We start from the raw sequence: 20,426 nt of genomic DNA, 5'->3' as shown, positions 1-20,426 counted from the left end.
ATACCATGAGACTGTTATCTCCAATTAACCACTAGGAAAACCGGAAGTGGCCCCTGGCTCAAGGGCCAGGGCAATAGCCTTGAGCTGAAGAGCAAAGGGATTGTGCCCAGGCCCAGAGTTCAAACCCCATGACCAGCAGAAAAATAAAAAAGTACTGCTAGAAAAATATGCATATAATTTACATCATTCTACCTCTAATAGTCTATAGTGAAAATAATTTATTTCCAATACACTATGTTACAAGCTCTTTAAATTTTAAAAAGAGTTTTCAGGTAAGATAGGTATTTAGAACTACTTATGTTCCAGCAGTAACCCTCTTGGGAATTTATCCAAAAGACTGAAAGTCAGTATACAATAAAGATATATATATATATATATATATATATATATATATATATATATATATATACCTCCATGTTCATTGATGCACTAATTACTATACAACCATGTTAAGGAAACAGCTCAGATGCCCTACATCAGATTGATCCAGAGAGAGAGGAAGAGTGAGGAATTTTATATCAAAATGGACCTAGGTAACTTGAGAAATGGAAAAGATTGGGAGAAATTGGGAAAAATGATTGAAGGCGTGGCATGGATCAACATGCATTGCACTCAGAAAGTGACATGTTCGATTGAAACCACTAATTAAATATAATGTACTAATTAAATGTAATGCAGAAAAGATTTTCCAAAGATGTTTCAACTGGGAGATAATGCCTCATGCCTGTAATCCTAGCTACACAGAAGGCTAAGATTTGAGGATCCCAGTTCAAAGACTGCCTGGTCAGGAATGTATGTGATTCAGATGTCCAGTTAATCACGTCCCCAAAAAAGTAAGAAGTGGATTAAGTGGTAGAACACTACACTAGAGCCAAAAAGCTCATGACAGTGCCCTGGCCCTGAGTTCAAGCACATAATGGGCACATACCCAGGTACATTCCCGCATGTATGGGCTCTCCCCCTCTCTCTCCCTCCCTGTCTCTCTCTCTGTCTCCCCCTCTCTCTCTCTCTCTTTTTCTCTCTCTCCCTCTCTCTCTCTCTTTTGCTCTCTCTCTCTCTCACACACACATACATACATATGCACACATGCACACACAAATTTTAAAAAGGAAAATAGACTTTTCAATATCATAGAAGAGCAAAGTTATTAGTATACTTCGGTAGCTACTTTAGAGAGTTATTCAGGATAATTCTAAAAATAGTAACATTTATGGAGCCCAATCATAATAAATCGCACTGCCTAGAAGCTCTTCAATAGTAAATTCATTTAGTCCTCATAATTCAAGTGCTATCATTACTTCTATTTTCCTGGGAAATTAGAAGTTTGGACAATTAGATATATCAAAAAATTAGTAAAGTAACAAATTCAGGATTTACACCCAACATAGTAATCTAATACCTTGGATAGCATGCCAGTAAGGGAATAGCTTTCTCTATTTTTTCTTATTCACTTGGTACCATAATGATGGACTCTTAATCACCAAGAAGCCAGGTACTCTGCATCCTCTACCAAACTAAAGCTAAACAGTAAACCGCTGACAATTTGCATAATCCTTAGTCTACCCCCAGGCTCCCACCCCGTTTAGGGTGGAATTAATCCAGGATCAGAATATAACTCTGAAATCCTGTCTGGACTCGGGTGGTGCCGGAAGACGGTTCGGTTCGTGAGAGGGTTTAAATCCCACCTGTGAGGCAGCTTGGCTGCAGAGCCAAAGCTTGGAGCTTCAGCCTCGGCTCTGCGGGCTGCGTGGCTGGGAGCCAAGAGCTTGAGTGGCCATGGAGGAGCCGACTGAGCCAGAGCACAGGTTGCAGGAGGTGCTGCACTTGGTGCTGGGGCTGAGCCAGCGGCACCTCCAGGGGTTCCTCATGGCCAAGATGCAGCGCTAGGCCTCGGCCGAGGAGTTCCTGCAGCACCTGGAAGATGCGCTGGACCTGAGCGCGCCCGCGCGGGACTTCACCATCCAGCTGTGGCACAAGGTACCAGGGAAGCCGGTGGTAGAAAAGCCAGCTAGGGTCGCAGAGCGGGAGGCTCGAGCCCTGCTAGAGAAGAACAGATCTTACAAGTTGTTGGAAGAGAGTGAAGAGAGCAGTGAGGAAAGTGGGATTCTGAGTAAGAGCAGCCTCCAGAAAAAGCGTAAAAAACGGAAACATCCCAGGAAGAAGCACTGTGATGAGGAGGAGGAAGAAGAGGAAGACATTTCTAAAAAAAGGAAAAGGAAGACAGGGGAGCATGAAGAACGGACACCGAAAGCAGAATCAGAGGACGGGTGGAGAGAACGAGAGTGCCTTCGGGACGCGATGCCTTTGCGGAGCAAATGCGTCAGTGGGACAAGGCTCGGTCTCGCCATGTCCTGGAGCGCTCAGGCAAGGAGGCTGATGAAGGGGCTCAGAAGCGCCTCACGATGGCTGAAGAAGACCAGAAAGCCGTGGGAAGGAACACAAACAGATCTTGATACCAGCACCTTTTCTTTCTGTACATTGTTTAATTCCTGTTAAATAAAATTATTTTTTAATAAAAAAAAGTCATATTGCCTCACGTGATATGTCCATTTTTTTTCCTGCTCCCTTCAGTCAGGAATTCAGTTGGTTTGGGGATCATAGATGTGAATTTCGCTTTTCCATTTGAAAGTAGGATCAGTAAGGACTGAAAGGATTTGGAAAGAAATGGGTAGGTATTTCCAAGCCAAGAATAATGTCTGCTGTTCAGCACCCACCAAGAATGCTCAAATTGCTCCATGCAACAAGATATTATACAAAGGAATTTGATGACAGGAAGCAGTGCTTTGGGCTGAGGGCACAGCTGTGTGGTAAAGACTCCCTAGCACACAGAGGCCCTACCAAAAATTGAACTAAATATCAGAAAAGAAAAGAAAAGAAATTGCATACTAATTTCAGCACTAGCAACCTTGTTAAGCACATTTGAGGCTGTTCATTCACGCATTGACCTATTGATCCATTCATACCTCATAACCACCCATCTGTCCATTCAGCTCTCCATCCTCCCATACAGCCAATCATTCATTATCCATTTCTCCATCCATCATCCATCTTTCTATCCATTCATTTGTTGAGGACATTTTGCAAATGCATAAGAGAGAACGAAGGCTACCCTGGTAGATAGGGAAAGTGGTACAATCTGTATTCATTTACACAATAGCCACCAGCCACAGATAGCATGACAGAGTACAATTAGTTCCATTGAAATCAAATGAAAATTTCAGGGGGTGCTTAACTACAGAACTTACATTGGATTGGGGAAGACTTATCAATTTCTTTCCAAACCACAGTCCAGCCTTTACTGCTTCTCTTTCAAGTTGAAAAACAAAATTCACATCTGAAATTCTAAAACTGCTTTAATCCTTGACTCAGGCAATCATGGAAAAATGGACATGTTAGGTGAATAAAAAGGTCTTGAGCTCAAGTGCCAGCACTGCTACCCCTCCCCCCAAAAATGTCATGAATAGAAATGTAGGTGAAGCCCTATGGTAAACAAGGACAAGGCCAGGACTTTGATTCCCAGGAAGAAACACACACACACACACACACACACACACACACACACACACACACACTTCTCATAAATGATTCTTGGTTATCACTAACTCATCTTTGGCTAATGATGTGCTGTAAAAATAACAGCTAGATTTCAGTGAATGCTTCCCCTAATATAGAAATTCTTTAATAAAACTGTCCTTGCCTTCATATGCTGCTTTAGAATGTGTAATAGTATGCTTACAGCTTATAACACCTCAGGCCTCCTGTGTTTTACATGTTAAGTACATTTCCTTAGCAGCTGTAGTTTGATGGTTTAAATAGATGTAAGACTTTTACATTTGGCAACTTACAGTAATGTCTTTATAAAGATAAGATCAAAATTTACTGGTAGGCTCCAGTTATTTTGTAAATGGCAAGTGAGAAACTTTACGCATATGGGCAGATAGTGTGAGTGATATTTTGGGTTAAGGTAGGAAGATGTCAAATTCGAATGTAAAGATCGTGTCCAAAGTCCACAAGAATGAGCTGGATTGCTTCTCTGGGCATGACTCAGCTACCTCCCAGGCCTCTTACTCTCTTTCTCACATAGTTCTTCCCGAAGGGAGACTCAGGTAAAGCAGCCAGATGGCTAGTGCAGGTTGGCAGCAGACTAAGAGAAACTGAAAAGAAGACTTTGAATTTCAGTAATTGTATCTCTCCCCTCTCCTTCTCCTTCTCTCTCTCCCCCTTTCCCTCTCTCTCACCGTCTTCTTCTCTTTCCTCCTGATTCTTTCCCTCCTCCTACTCTTTCCTTAATGTGGCACCAATTGAGGACCTAAGGCACTTGTTTGTCTTTTTTCACTCAACATTAGTTCACTACTAATTGAGTTACATTTTCACCCCTAGCTTTTCTTCTGGTTAATTGGAGATGTGAGTCTCATGGACTTTTCTGCTGAGGTAGGCTTTGAACCACTATCCTCAGCCTCCAGAGTAGCAAGGATTATAGTTGTGAGTCACTGGAATCAACAACTGTTGTGTTTTCACATTGAGAATTAATTGTAGTCCTAGTTTGTACAAAAAGATTGTAAAATATTACTGATAAATTATTAACCCCAAGAAAGCAGCTACTCTCATTTATTTGAAATAGAGAAATCAAATTGCCTGACACTGGTGGCTCATGTTTGTGATCCTAGCTACTCAGGAGATCGAGATCTGAAGATCGAGGTTCAAAGCCAGTCTATGCATGAAATTCCATGAGACCCTTATTTCCAATTAACCACTAGTGTACTAGTCTTGAGCAAAAACTTCAGGGACAATGCAAGGCCCTGAGTTTAAGTCTCAGTCCTGGCATACATGCCCAAGAATTATGACAATGTAAATATCTGACAGGAAATCACTACTTTTAGTTAGATTTGTTAGACAGAATAGGTGAGAGGTTTTCGGTGCCTGATAAATTTTTTTATTAGTTAACACATGCTTTTGCAATGGTAGATGTTGGAAATCAAGTTTCCATTCGTGAAACAAATACCTGAGAGTGAACTTCTAAAGAGGAGAGGCTTTGCAGGACATTGATGGCTCACACCTGTAATTCTAGCTGCCCAGAAAGCTGAGATCTGAGGATTGCAGTGCAATTTGAACTTGGTTTGCAAAGGGTATGAAGCTCTTATCTTCAGTTAACAAGAAGATGGAAAGAACCAAAAAGAACAGAAATCCTGGCCAAGTTTGTGAGATCAGTGCTGCGGGTGCAAGAGCTATTTCGTGGCAACCAGCTGGTTTTCACCCATCTTCTTCCAGATGGTTTAGCAGAGTTCGGCTGGCTCTTGCTCAACTGACCTTCCCTCAGAGCTCAGTGAGGATGCCCCTACCAGCTGGGCTGGCAACCTGCAGGTGGACTGCAGTCCATCCAAGCCCCGCCCCACGGCCCCACCCACCCGCGCTTAGACACGCCCCTCCTGCCCAGAGGACCATGGGAGCTGCTTGCCTGGAATCCCTGTGGAAAGCACAGTTGGAGGCCAACGGACAGGGGCTCTTGGTAGACCTACTAAAGGAGCATTTGGAGTTTGCTCGTACATTGACTTTAACTTAAAATATGTACTTTATTTATAATTTAAACGTTTATTTATATATAGGTTACTTATAACTAATAATTTGTTCATTCATTTTGGGGAGTGGGTCCTGAACTGGGGTGGGGAAAGGTCTGGGTTTCTTGCTCACGGTTAGTGCTATACCATTTGAGCCACACTACTTATGGCTTTCTGGTGGTTTATTGAAGTCTTATGGACTTTCTTGACTGGGTTGGCTTCAAACCATTATCCCGAAGTCTCAGTCTGCAGAGGAGCTAGGGTTACAGATATGAGCCACTAACAAATGATAGATAATAAAGGTAAGCTTAGAAGGTAGATCCAAGGAATAATTACAATAGCATATTGAATTAGCCTTTTTCTTTATAGGTCAAAAGTTACCTTGTAAATTGACCATTTTTTATCATCAAATTCTATAAATGCCACAGAATGGGGTTCCATAATGAGTTTCAATAGGGCTTACAGGAGGAAGGAAATGATAATGAAGCTCACTCAGAGACAATGTACTAGATCCAGGAAAACAAAGTTTGTGTATAGAAATGGCTATGGGCAAATGAAGAACAACATTTTTTTCCTAGAAATGTAATAAATTATTCCCTTAGGTGTCACGCTTAATGTTGAGAAAGCTATTTGGAAAGAGTCTGATCACTGGACCAAAATACAATCTTAATTCTACATGCTCACAAGGCCATTCCTTTCTGAGCTTGTCAGGGAAAATAAGACAGTATAAAACTCCTTACCAGCAGGAAAGGGAAAACCATCTAAGGAAATATTGTCCATTCTGAGAGTTATAGATACAGTGAAAATTTGATAAAGAATTAAGCTAACCTCAAAGAATGTTAGTGTGGGCATCTAGGAGGAAAAGGAATCCTTAATGAAGGTTACAAATGGTAGACTAAGTCTTTAATGAGGAAAAGACTTGCCAAAGTAATCGAAGAAATACTTTGGGAAAATACCTATTGTTGAGGTGAAAGAAATTGGAACAAGGTGTTTATAGGTTATTCATGTGAAGTACACAATAACGTGCATTTTAAATTTGCTCATTTTGGTGTTTTTTTTTTTTTTGCCAGTCCAGGGTGTGGACTCAGGGCCTGAGCACTGTTATGTGGTAACTAGGAATTGAACCTGGGTCTTCATGCATGCTAGGCAAGCACTCTACCACCAGACCAAACTCCCGGCCCCTCATTTTGGTATTTTTTTAATGGCAGTCCTGGTGCTTGAACTCAGAGCCTGGGCACTGTCTTGAACTTTCTCAAGGCTAATGTTCTACCACTTGCGCCACAGCACCACTTCTAGCTTTTTCTATGTACATGGTACCAAGGAATTGAACCCAGGGCTTCTTGCATGCTAGGCAAGCACTCTACCATGAGGCTATACTCCCAGCCCTCATTTTGGTATTTTGTGCCTCTCTCTCTCTGTCTCTCTGTCTCTCTCTCTCTTTGTCTCTCTGTCTCTGTCTCTGTCTTTTGCCAGTCCTGGGGCTAGAACTCACAGCTTGGGCATTGTTCTTGGGCTTTCTCAAGGCTAGCACTATATCACCTGAGCCACATCACCATTTCCAGCTTTTTTTCGGTGTATGGGATACTGAGGAATTGAACCTAGGGCTTCATACATGCTATGTGAGCACTAGACCATTAGAATACTACTGCTCCCAATTCCAGCCCTACTGTTTCTTTTTATTCTGCTAGCTTACTTGTGTCAAATTAATAACCAAAATGTTTCTGTGTGTTCATCTTACATGATACTCAGTATATATTTAAATGATGAAGATCTAGGTCACTGAAATAATACCTGAAGGAAAAATAAAAGTATTCCAATAAGAATTACATTGAACACCTGAGGAAATATACTTTTGTTATTTCTTATTTAAGGATCAGTGTTTCTTTTGCTGTAAATACCATGATTTATCTGACTTTACAGGATGTGATTCAGTATATTGCATCAGAAGAGCAAGACAGTTGTGAGGAAACATATCCAGCCTTTGGTATGTTCATTATTTATATTCTATCTTCTCGTATAAGTGGGTTTTGTATTTTCAATAATATAGCCAGAGGAATTTACTTCCCAGACTACCCTGAACAATTAATAGGTCAAATCAGCAACTGCTATAATTATTTTTGCAAGTATGAGTACTTACTAAAACACTTAAGAAATATCAGCATCATATTAAGTATGATCTTTAGAGTTATGCTCAAAATGTGTGATTGATTTGTGCTTCTGATAATAAATATGCCTCATGTGATAAAACTTTAAATCCAAATCAAAGACTGACTAATTAGTCAGAATTAAGAATCCTATTTTGTCATTAACCCTTAGCTTCTTATCAAAGGGAAATAATTCTTAATGGCTTCCAATTCATAATTTCATATTAAAATCATTAATGCCAAAGACTGGAACAGAAATATATCATGTGGTATGCGTGCCTTCCATGTGTGGCTTGAGGGAGAGAAGAGTCTGACATGTGTCTGAAGGAGATGATTGGGAAGGGTGCTGAATATTACAAAAAACCCAGAATATTTCATTTTAATGAATTGGATCAGAAAATACAACCACATTTTTATAGACGGATATAAATATAGCTTAGCATAGATTCACACTGGACTTTCTGCTGTGAGTATACACAGATGAAAGACCCTGTATAGACTATAACCAAGTGGAAGAAAACCATTAATCCATATATCCAATAGAAACTTAGAAATCATGGCTTCATGCCATGTTAAAATTGTGTTGTGTATTCAAAACTGAATCAGTTTCCCTTTCTGAATAGTTACCTATGGAGACACCATCAGGACACAAACCATGCATGTTTGCATTGTATTGACATGACAGAGAAGGAATCTGTCAGCAAAGAATTTTTAGCTCTAGAACCCCTTCCAGTGAAGATGTTGAGAAGGATTTACATTTCCTTTGTACCTGAGATGGAAGCCAGAAGGAAGAAAATTCCCTACTCAGACAACAGGTTCCCTAATATGACATTGATCCTCCATGGAAAGAAAGCTGACAGATGAGTGAATCTCTAGGAGGATCATCATCCAGGGAGATGAGCAGAGCATGCCTAGGTTCATCATTTTATCCTGACAGTCAGGGGCTGAGCAGGTGTCAGCTAGAAAGATACCATTATCCTGGCATCTACATTGTTATAATGAACAGAAAGGAATGACAGCGGGAGGACAAGGAGATTTCTCACACTTAAAAAGCAGCTCTTCTTGGGCTAGGAGTTTGGCCTAGTGGTAGAGTGCTTGCCTAGCATGCATGAAGACCAGGATTTGATTCCTTGGTGCCACATACACCGAAGTGGTGTTTTGCCTCAAGTGGTAGAGAACTAACCTTGAGGAAAAAGCCTAAAGACAGTGCTCAGGCCCTGAGTTCATGCCCCAGGACTAGCAAAAAAAAAAAAAAAAAAAGAAGTAACTCTTCTTACCATATACAGCTTATACTTTTGTTAATCAAGAGTCTGGGAATTGGTAGGTCCAAGTTCAAAGCCAACCCATCACAAAAGTCTGGGAGACTCCCTATCCACAATAAGTAGTAAAAAAAGGAGGCAGACAGTGTACCTCATGAGGTAAAGGCCAACTGTGGTATAGAAAGGCGAGAAAGGGTAAGAGAGGCCCTCAGTTTAAAGGCTGAAATCAGCTAAATCTGAAATCCAAAGAAAGAAAGATAAAGGGATTAAGCAAGCAACTGTCCTTTTGCCTTTTTTTTTAAAGCTTATTATACTTTTTTTTATTCACAGAGGAAAGCTGTAAATGGTATTTTCTTCTGTTTTTGGCTGTTGGGCTTGGATTCTGGGCTTGGGTGCTGTCCCTTAGCATTTCAGTTTAAGGCTACTGCCCTACCCCTTGGCCACAGTGCCATTTCCCATTTCCTAGTGGTTAATTGGAGAGAAGAGTCTCACAGTCTTCAGGGTCTTTAGTGCCTGATCTGGCTTTGAATAGAGATTCTCAGATCTCAGACTCCTGAATAGCTAAGATTACAGGCATGAGACACTGTGCTTGGCTGTAGTTCCTTTCTTCCTTCCTTCCTTATTCCTTTCTTTCATTCATTCTTTCATTCATTCTTTCTTTCTTTCTCTTTTCTTCCTTTTTGTTTTTTGCCAGGCTTACGACTTGAACTCAGGGCCTGAATACTGTCCTTATGTTCTCAAGGACAGTGTTCTAGCCCTTGAGCCACAGCACCACTTCCACCTTTTTCTACGTATGTGATACCGAGGAATCAAACATGACACGTGATATGGGATACGCAAGCACTCTTACCAATAGGTCAAACTCCTGGCTCAAACATAGTATTTAAAGCTAATGTACAATCTAAAATATATCAACAACTCAAAAAATTGAATCACTCCAAAACTAATCTCCAAAGTAACAACCATCCCATTAAAAAATGGGCCAAAGTCTTAAAGAGAGTCTTCTCTGAAGAAGAAACAAAAATGGCCTATAGACACATGAAGAAATGCTCAACATCTCTGGTCATAAAAGAAATGCAAATCAAAACAACTCTAAGATTACACCTCACTCCAATTAGAATGGCCAGGATCAGGAAAACGAATAATAACAGATGCTGGAGGGGATGTGGCCAGGAGGGATCACTACTACACTGTTGGTGGGAGTGCAAACTCGTTCAACCACTATGGAAAGCAGTGTGGCAGTGCTTCAAAAGGCTAAACATAGAACTCCCCTATGACCCAGCAATTCCACTACTTGGCATTTACCCAACCATCCAGAAACAAGGGCATACTAAATCCACTAGCACAACAATGTTCATTGCAGCACTATTCACCATAGCAAAGATATGGAACCAACCTAGATGTCCCTCAGTTGATGAGTGGATCAACAAGTTGTGGTATTGTACACAATGGAATTCTATGCTGCTGTCAGAAAGAATGACATCACCCCATTTGAGAGGAAATGTAAAGACTTAGAAAAAATCATATTAAGTGAAGTAAGCCAGACTCAAAGGAACTTAGGCTCAATGGTTTCCCTCATTCGTCATAATCAGTAGAAACCTCGGGCTCTACTAGCAGAGATCTGCAATAGAGCAAAATCTTGATATGTAAGGCCATATAGTATGAAGCTAACTGAAAGGACCTCCAGGATATTGAAACAAAAGCCATATAACGAATGATTGTTGTCCTTAATGTACTATGTTGTCTCTCATCTCCTTTGCTGTCCCTTGGGTACCTCATATTGTTACAGAATCTCACTTTGTTATCTGATATATTGAATTTATTTGTATTTGGTTATTTGAAATTTGATAGGGAAGGGGGGAAAACCAAGACGGGTGGGGGGTGTGGGGGGGAGGGTAATGGGTACCAAGACATGTGAAAGGGTATCAATGTATGTGAATTAATGCACCTTCTATCTGGCAAATATCATGTAACCCTTTTATTAATTACAATAAAAAAATTAAAAAAAGAAAAAAAATAAAGCTAATGTACAGAAGAAAATTTCCATTGAACTCTCTCACATGATTTACTGCTTTCTTGCCAGAGAAAGCTTTTCCTTAATAAATAGATTAATACCCTCTTGGGTCCTTTTGTATCTAGGAAAATACTTGTTTTTCTTCTTGTTGGTGTTGCTTGTTGGTGATGATCCTATGGCTTTAACTCAGAGCTGGGCACCTACATGTTTTTGCTCCTGGTTAGCACTTTCCCATTTGAGCCACAGCTCCACTTCTAGTTTTTTTGGAGGTTTGTTGGAGATAAGTCCCATAGACTTTGATTCCTAAGCTGATTTCAAGCAGGGATTCTGAGACCTCGGCCTCCTGAGTAGTTAAGATTACAGTTGTGAGCCACTAGAGCCCAGCTGATGATACTTTTTCTTTTGCTTAATTCAGTATTAGGATCCCTCTGATTATATCAATATCATCTTTTGAGACATAAGCAATTTTTCTTCTAGAAAGTGTTTTCATATTTTATTTCTAGCCCAGTGAAGACATTAGTACTTAAAATATGTATTTGATACTCAACTATAGTAGTTTAAGTTAAATAAAGAATAAACACAAATATAAAAGCTCTGATTTTCTCTGTATGATGACTTCAGTGTGCAAGATGGAGTTTTAATATCTGTGAAAACTACTTTTATTTCCTCTGGCATCTGTTAAACCACATCTTGTAATTTTTGGGGTGTGGGTCATGGGTCTTGAACTGGGCCTGGGCACTGTCCCTGAGCTCTTCAGCTCAAGTTTACCACCCTACCCTAGGTGTTGTCCTTGAGTTCTTCAGCTTCCCTACTCTTGAGCCAAGCCCCACTTCCCACTTTCTAGAGATTAATTGAAGATAAAGTGTCTCAAGTCCTTTTGTTCTGGGGCTGGCTTTGAACCTTGTTCCTCACATTTCAGCCTCCTGAGTAGCTAGGAGCTGATGTAAACACCTGAGAGCCTTTTATTGCAAGCTTGAGCCTGGGCTCCTAATCATCAGCCACACAGCAGGTTAGAATTGAGAGCCCCGACCCTTCAGTTAGCAGGGTTTTTTTTTTTAGTAATTTGACCATAAGGCACAAGCTGGCCATATGCAAGAGGCCAATAAAATTGTAACATTTCCACCTGGTTTCTTGCCTTTGTTCTTCTGTCAGGAATTTACAGCCCACAGCTTACTCAGGAAATTAGGGGGAAATCTAGAGAGGGGTCTCTTCAGCCTACTAGATTCCTTCTTTTTTTTTTTTGCCAGTCTTGGGCTTTGAGCTCAGGGCTTGAGCACTGTCCTTGGACTTTCTCAAGGCTAGAGCTCTATCACTTGAGCTTCAGCACCACTTCTGGCTTTTTTGTATATATGTATGTGGTAACGAGGAATTGAACCCGGGTCTTCGTGCATGCTAGGCAAGCACTCTACCACTAGGCCAAACTCCCAGCCCTAGATTCCTTCTTAGAGAGGATACTTTCTGGCACTAATTTGATCACTGTGTGTGTGTGTATAGTAAGGCTTGAAATCCAATCCTCAAAAACTTGCTTGGTTGTTTACTTATGGCTGGCTCTGTACCACTTGATCCTCTACTTTCTAGTTTTTTGATGACTAACTGAAGGTAAAGTTCTTCTATATTTACCTACCCCTGGTAGCTATGAACCAAGATCCTCTGAGCCTCTTGAGTAAATAGGATTATAAGAGATGAACTACTGGCATGCATATCTATTGGCATGGGGTTTCTTTCTTTTATTCACTTGTAAGAAATGTCAGAGGAAAACAAATGACTTGTAATTAGGACTACTCAGATAAAACACTGATGTTTAACACATGGGTTAACATTCGCTATGCTCATCAACCTTCCGTATGATTTCAAACTTTTATCTCTGTAATGTGTAATTAGATTTCTTGAGCCCTATTTTTGGCAATAATTAGATCACTTACAAGAAAGTTGGTTCTTCCTCTCTTGGTTTTATAAATTTTTGGATATTTCAGGGCAGGATTTATGGAGTGTTAATTTTGCCCTGCTGTAGCAAGGCATCTCTGATGTCCTCTGTTCTGTAAAGACATCACTTCCTGGCAGTGTGTGAACAATAGGTAGTTTCCTGTCATCTCTTCATGTGTTTTATTCCTCAATGTCAGGCTCCTTTCTGAACACACGTGATCCACTGCTCCGTTACATATGCAAGGGGGTCCTGTGTAGCTCTCCTGGATTTCCCTCATACCACTCTGAACTCTCCAGTGCGCTGTCACGTGACACTCATCCTCCTCGCTTCCATCAGCCTGTTTTACTCACCATTGCATCTTGGGAACTTGGAGTGTGCACCACCTAGCTCCCTTCTTTCTTTGCCTTGGTCTGTGCATTCACTGACTCCATTCTCTCAAATAGGTTGTCTTCAAAGTGCTTTAATGTGGTTTGCTTGAATATTTTTGGATTGGCTTCATACAGAAACAGAGCTCAGTGCAGCTTACTCCACCTTAGGTAGAAACAGACTGCCATGAAGCATCAGTAAATATTGTAGACTGGATAAATGCCAGTTCATAGTCTCTCTTCTTGCTTCCTTTTTAGTGTTTAGCTATCAATGTAGCTATTTTCTTCTGGAAAGTACTCCTGTGCCTAAAGAAGGTCAATTCCTAGGAGAAAATGCATTTTATTCCAGCATCTAGTGAATCGATAGTGGCCATTTTTCTGCCTTTCCATTGCCCTAGTCTCTAAGCTAACCCAGAACAAGGATGTAACTCATCTACCTGCAGATCTTCATGTAGTTGTTTCATGAAGTAGAACCTCTTTATGCACTTGGACAGAGAGTGGATGAGAAAATATGTGTTCCTTTATAATAAAAAAATAACCCAACCTGACATAGCTTTTTCCCTTGTTTTCTTTCAGGTTGGTTATTTCAGCCAGAATGCACTTCATTCATATGTAAAATACATATGAGAATATGCTTGGGAAATATGTGGAGATGCCAAGACAAGGAGCAAAAAAAAAAGCAAAGAATATGTTATCACAGTTACAGTGTGAAGAACAGGAAGGAGAATTTTGTCATTTTGAGGTAAATGCCTATCTATATGTAGTGTTTGACAGTTTGGGACAAGTTAGTTTACCACTGATACATGTAATGATTAAAGGCATATTTCTTAAATCACAATTTTAATGACTTCCTAAAAGGAGAATATACTGAGATCTCATTGTAAAGCAAAACATTTTGAATATGCTATTTGTTGATGCTGCCAGAAAAAATATTCTGTATATAAATAATTTTATATGTTCCTATTTAATTACTTTCAACAAATATTTTTATGTAAAGGATTATAAAATTAAAACATGAGTTGATCAATATCTCAAAAATACTCATAGAAAGAATCTTCATTCACAGCTCCTCAGCACTCAGCCATGTTATGACATATTTCCAATATTACTAACACTATGGATGCAAAGGCATTTTTCATTTATTCTTTTGTTCTGGTTCTCAGAAATGCAAGTTCCTTAGGAGTTCTTTATTGACTAATGAAATGCTGGTATTTCTCCTTGGCAAACCTCACAGGACTGTGGACAGCATGAAGGAGGCCATTGAAGGAATTTCCTTGGTGATTGCACACACTCAGTCTCTTGCCCATACTCCTGTCACAAGGCCTAGCAGCGAGGGCTAGTCTACAGAAAAACTTCCACATGTTGCAGAATTGAAGGGAAGTTTCTCTCCTGGAGAAAACCATGTGACTTCTTCCTCAAATGCATACACTTCAGTTGAGAGCCTGGACCAGTACCTGAGCAGGGTCAGTTGCGTCAATGTTTTCCACTGGCTTGCGGTATTTGAATGATTATTCTTCAGTTTTTGACATCCTGACTTGTTTGACTGCCTTGTATGTATTCAGTTAAGATTGCTACCATTCAGTGTTCATAAAAGAATTGGAGATCTTGGCATTTTTTAAAACCTCTAGGTCTCATTCTGAATTGCTACAGGTTTTTTTTTTTTTTTTTTTTTGGTCTTGGGACTGGGTGTTGTCCCTGAGCCCTTTCAGCTCAAAGCTAAAGCTCTTGCCCTACCCTGGAGCCCCAGTGCCACTTCCGATTTTGTAGTCGTTAATTTGAGATAAGAGTCTCATTGACTTTAGAACCTGAGCTGGATTTGAACCGTGATCCTCAGATCTCAACTTCCTGAGTAGCTAAGATTACAGGCAGGAGCCATGGTGCCTGGCCAGCTGTTTTTGTTTGTTTGTTATTGTTATGTCTTTTTTGTTCACAGTGGGGCTTCCAGTATCCTCCATACTTGTGTTCTCCATTCGTGGGATAATTTCAACAGTTGCTCTGACTTTATTAATGTTTATCAGATAGTATACTGAAGAGCATTTTATACATGTCCCATACCTTCTCTTGTCATGTCCTCACTCCCCACTGCTGCCCTTACCGCAAAAGGTCCTCTTGTACATTCCTATTATTCATCTTTAAAGTCTAGATTTACAAAATGGAGAGAAGATGTGACATTTGGCTCTCAGTGTGATGTATTTGGCTTAGCATGATGAGTTCTCCTATCCATTGTCCTCATAATGATTTCACTCCATTTTTAGAGCAGACTCATTCCTCATTTTGTCCACATATAGCAGTTTTGTATATACTCATTGATGAGTAGGCAATAGTTTTGATTCCTGTGTTTCAACATTTTTGTTGTTGTTGTTGTTGTGAGACCAGAACTCTGGGCCTGGGCTCTTTCCCTGAGCTCTTCAGCTCAAGGCTAGGGCTCTAACACTTTGAGCTTCAATGCCACTTCCGTTTTTCTGGTGATCAATTGGAGAGTACTGTGCCATGTATTTCCTGCCTATGCTACTTTGAACTGTGATCCTCAGATCTCGTCTCCTGACTAGTGAAGATTGCAGGTGAGAGCCACTGGTGTCCAGCTTCAACTCTTTTGAATAGTGCTAAAATAGGCACAAAGGTACGATGAGAAAAGTTATGTTTTGTGTAACTTGACTCCATAAGGATATGGAAATTAGCATATTTTAAGTTTCTGTGGAAGCGGCATCTGAACTGGTTTGGAAATGAACACTGATGTCTAGACACATCACTGGCCATGCTCACCACCTGCGTGATTTCACCTCGCAAAACCTGATTGTCCTGCACCATCTCAAGCTTACCCTCCATGCTGGAGCTCATATGCTTACAATTAAATGTCAGCAAATAATTTTATGGACCTGTAAACTTTAAAAATGAACTCTGTTTCATGAATAAAATTGTGTCAATAAAATTTTGTTCAAACACAAAATATTTTTCTATGTGGTTTTGTTATTGTAATATATAGTGGGTTTACAGTTATATTTGCCAGACAGTAGGCGCATTACTTCTCACACACTGATACTCCTCATGTTTTTGTCCTCATTCCCCTTCCCCACCCGATCATCTTGTTTTATCCCCTTCCATTTCTTATTTCAAATAAACAAATAAATGTATGTACATTATGCCTGGCAACAAAGTCAGATATTGTAATGATATGAGATTAACCAAAGGGCAACAAAAGAGAAGAGAAATAACATAGTACATTAAGAACAATAATCACACAAGATAAAGCTCTTGTTTCCATATTCTGGAGATCCTTTCATTTAGCCTCATCCTATATGGCCTTATGTATCTAGGTTTTGTGCGATTGTAATCCTCTACCAGGAGAATCCTAGGTGCAAACACAAAATCTCTAAATTGTAATTTTCTTGACCACACTTTCACATTAATTTTTTTAAATAACATTTATTGCTGTAAGTCTTTTGGGTGTGATGGTAGATTTCACTTCAGTTCTAAGCAAATAATTGGATTTTACTATGCTACAGGTCAAACTTCCTGTGCCACACTTGTGAGTTCTATACCTTTGTCTTTAAATTCTCACTGTCTTGCCATCACTAGAATGCCTGCTGGATAAGTGAATATTAATAACTTCTATGTTAGGTATTGTGGGAAACCAATATGAGTCTGGGGTCTAACAGAGTTATACTCGAAAGGCCTATATTGAGGACAAAGGGTGAAGAGTACAATCTGCCTGCCTTTATGCAAGGGTGGAGTAACCTTTTTGCCTAAATTCTCACAGGTCATGACAATGTGCTTTGAAAGTATTCCCAGACTTGTTTGGTTACCCTACCCTCCAGGAGATAGATTTGCTGAGAATAACTTGATAGTTGAGACTGGATGATTCTTTATACAAACAATAAGTCTTCTGAGAATTCTTGTTAATATTCAAGTATTGAACTGCAGAGGAAGATGGGTCACAAGACCACCTGAGGGAGACATGTCTGGAGGCAGCAGCTGCTGCTCCACCTTGAAACCGGCCACTCCCACCATTGGCTGTGTGTCCCAGGTGGGCTGTTCAGCACCCAGGGAGGAACCAAGATCATCTAGGGCTGCAAATTCCCGATGCAGTGAGGGAAATCACCTGTGCCCAAAATTCACCTCAGGGAGCTGCCAGCCATTCCTGGGGTCACTGAAAGGCAGGACCGATAAGTAGGCGTGGGCTTCTGCTGGGGCCTTGGGGAGGGTCCACCCGAAGACAGGACCTGGACTGGACGTGGACTTGCTCTGGGGGCGGGTCTACCTGAAGACAGGACCTGGACTGGACATGGACTTGCTCTGGGGCGGGTCTACCTGAAGACAGGACCTGGACTGGACGTGGACTTGCTCTGGGGCGGGTCTTCCTGAAGACAGGACCTGGACTGGACGTGGACTTGGGCAGGGGCGGGTCTACCTGAAGACAGGACCTGGACTGGACGTGGACTTGCTCTGGGGCGGGTCTACCTGAAGACAGGACCTGGACTGGACGTGGACTTGCTCTGGGGCGGGTCTACCTGAAGACAGGACCTGGACTGGACGTGGACTTGCTCTGGGGCGGGTCTACCTGAAGAGAGGACCTGGACTGGACGTGGACTTGCTCTGGGGCGGGTCTTCCTGAAGACAGGACCTGGACTGGACGTGGACTTGCTCTGGGGCGGGTCTTCCTGAAGACAGGACCTGGACTGGACATGGACTTGGGCAGGGGGCGGGTCTTCCTGAAGACAGGACCTGGACTGGACGTGGACTTGGGCAGGGGCGGGTCTACCTGAAGACAGGACCTGGACTGGACGTGGACTTGCTCTGGGGCGGGTCTACCTGAAGACAGGACCTGGACTGGACGTGGACTTGCTCTGGGGTGGGTCTACGTGAAGACAGGACCTGGACTGGACGTGGACTTGGGCAGGGGCGGGTCTACCTGAAGACAGGACCTGGACTGGACGTGGACTTGCTCTGGGGCGGGTCTACGTGAAGACAGGACCTGGACTGGACGTGGACTTGGGCAGGGGTGGGTCTACCTGAAGACAGGACCTGGACTGGACGTGGACTTGCTCTGGGGCGGGTCTACGTGAAGACAGGACCTGGACTGGACGTGGACTTGGGCAGGGGCGGGTCTACCTGAAGACAGGACCTGGACTGGACGTGGACTTGCTCTGGGGCGGGTCTACGTGAAGACAGGACCTGGACTGGACGTGGACTTGGGCAGGGGCGGGTCTACCTGAAGACAGGACCTGGACTGGACGTGGACTTGCTCTGGGGCGGGTCTACCTGAAGACAGGACCTGGACTGGACGTGGACTTGCTCTGGGGCGGGTCTACCTGAAGACAGGACCTGGACTGGACGTGGACTTGCTCTGGGGCGGGTCTACCTGAAGACAGGACCTGGACTGGACGTGGATTGCTCTGGGGCGGGTCTACGTGAAGACAGGACCTGGACTGGACATGGACTTGGGCAGGGGCGGAGCCTCAACCAGGATGTCACCGATGCAGCCTCAGCTGGATGCTGGGACACTGGGAACATTTACTTCCGGCTCTTGACGGCCATTTCCTCCAGCTGCACCTAGGGGACTAAGTTCTGTCCCCATGGCCTTCCTGGGGAAGGAGTGGCAGGACTCCTTTTCACCCTCGGGGTTCCCGGCAGCCCGGGTCACCTGTCCTGCCGGCAGTTTTGAAGCGGCCTGGAGCCCAGGAGCACCCGGCAGCGGCCTGCGTGGGGGGCCCGGCCCGCCGGTCCACTTGGGCTGTCAGAGCCCAGGCTGCACAAGAGGTGACCGCTGCTCCTGGAACCTCCATCCTACAGGGGCTGCCTGGCTGGCCGAGTGGTGGGGCCAAAGGCCCAGACTTGCTGTTCTCCAGGCCTAGGAGTTGGTGCCTGCCTGACCCAGTGGGCCGCCTGCAGTGAGAGAAGAGGCATCTAGGCAGTGCCAGACTGGGGGATTTGCCTGGCGGACCTGCCGAAGTTATTCCATGGCCTGGCCTAAATTGCTGCAGCCCCAAGAGCCCCAGGGTTCTGGAAACATGGGGAAGGGGCAGGAAGGACTGTGAGTGAAGGGATGGAGGCCAGCCCCTCTTCTTCCCCAGATGAAGAGCAAGTATGCCAGATTTTCTCCCTGTAGCATTTGTATTCAGACTGTGGTCTGCCTGGACTGGCTTCCAGAAGATTTGACCCTGGCCATGCAGCTGCTAATACTGAGTCCTGAATTAAGCAAGAAGAAGAGGTGATGGAGGCCAGGTTCAACGACGAGGGAACACATGAGGGACAGGAACAGGATTTCTGGAGGCCATCGTAGTTGTCCAGGAGTGGTCTGTGTGTTGAAGCAGAGCATTCAGTCTTCACAACCTCAGGTATTAGTAAATTGTGCATTCATGGAGAGCCTAGCATGCATCACTTACACCATCAGATGGGAACTAGTTACCACCCTTAGAAGCGTCACTGAATGTAGATTTTTCTACATGTTCACTGCAAGCTAATTCATTTACCCTGCATTTCACTTTTTTTTTAACATTGATTTTTACATCCTATTTCAAATGTCATGTTTAACAAAGGGAATGTCAATATACAGTCACTGGCACATAGATTTTAGAACATAAATAAAATTAAGCTGAGTCTTTGTGTGGCATAGATAATATTAATCTATGTAATAAAACATTATTCTATAGAGTATATTACCCATCATAGATTTTTATGTCTATGTAGTTATGTTTATATATACAGGTTAATGTACTTTCTTTACATTGTCAGAGTGAGGAAACTATCACTCCATATCACACATAATGAAACCCCATACCTAATAGCAGTCATATTTCCTGTTCTTTTCCTGACTCTCCATCAGAGCTATAAACAACTACTAATGTATCTGTGTATTTGCTTTTTCAGACTTTTCATGGATTGTTTTTCTTAGTATGCTTTGGAAGCTCCTCCTGGTTGTAGTATGTATCTATATATCTATTCTGCACTCTTTTGGATGGTCAATACCCCATCACATAGACATGGCATATTTCAAGCACTCATTTGTGTTGTTACTACTTTTTGGGTGGTTTGAGTGATACAGCAGTGAACATTTGTGGATAAGTGCTTTCATTTCTCTTGGGTATGTACACAGCTTACATTAGAAGTATTGAGTCCTATGGTCACTGTGAAGATCTGCCTCATTACATGCATTTTCCAAAGCAGT

The 20,426-nt window shown here is 42.3% G+C and overlaps 1 protein-coding gene across 10 annotated transcripts in view; it reads left to right on the top strand.

Moving 5' to 3' along the window:
- Positions 1-16,208, top strand: part of LOC150039221 (phosphatidylinositol 3,4,5-trisphosphate 3-phosphatase TPTE2-like) — a 40,676-nt gene extending 24,468 nt beyond the window's left edge. For all 10 annotated transcript variants that reach the window (XM_090327953.1, XM_090327950.1, XM_090327949.1 and 7 more), the window contains 3 exons: positions 7,476-7,539; positions 13,838-14,003; positions 14,496-16,208. In XM_090327953.1, coding sequence (XP_090184079.1) covers positions 7,476-7,539; positions 13,838-14,003; positions 14,496-14,601 — 336 coding nt within the window. In that variant the 3' untranslated portion in view covers positions 14,602-16,208. The remainder of the gene's footprint in view (positions 1-7,475; positions 7,540-13,837; positions 14,004-14,495) is intronic.
- Positions 16,209-20,426: the final 4,218 nt, after the last annotated feature.

The sequence above is a fragment of the Megascapheus bottae genome, unplaced genomic scaffold (genome assembly GCF_031878675.1).
Source record: "Megascapheus bottae isolate mThoBot1 unplaced genomic scaffold, mThoBot2.hap1 HAP1_SCAFFOLD_77, whole genome shotgun sequence".
In the NCBI taxonomy this organism is placed as follows: Eukaryota; Metazoa; Chordata; class Mammalia; order Rodentia; family Geomyidae; genus Megascapheus; species Megascapheus bottae.
The sequence above is the reverse complement of the archived record's forward strand: the minus strand, read 5'-3'. Positions and strand labels throughout refer to the sequence as shown.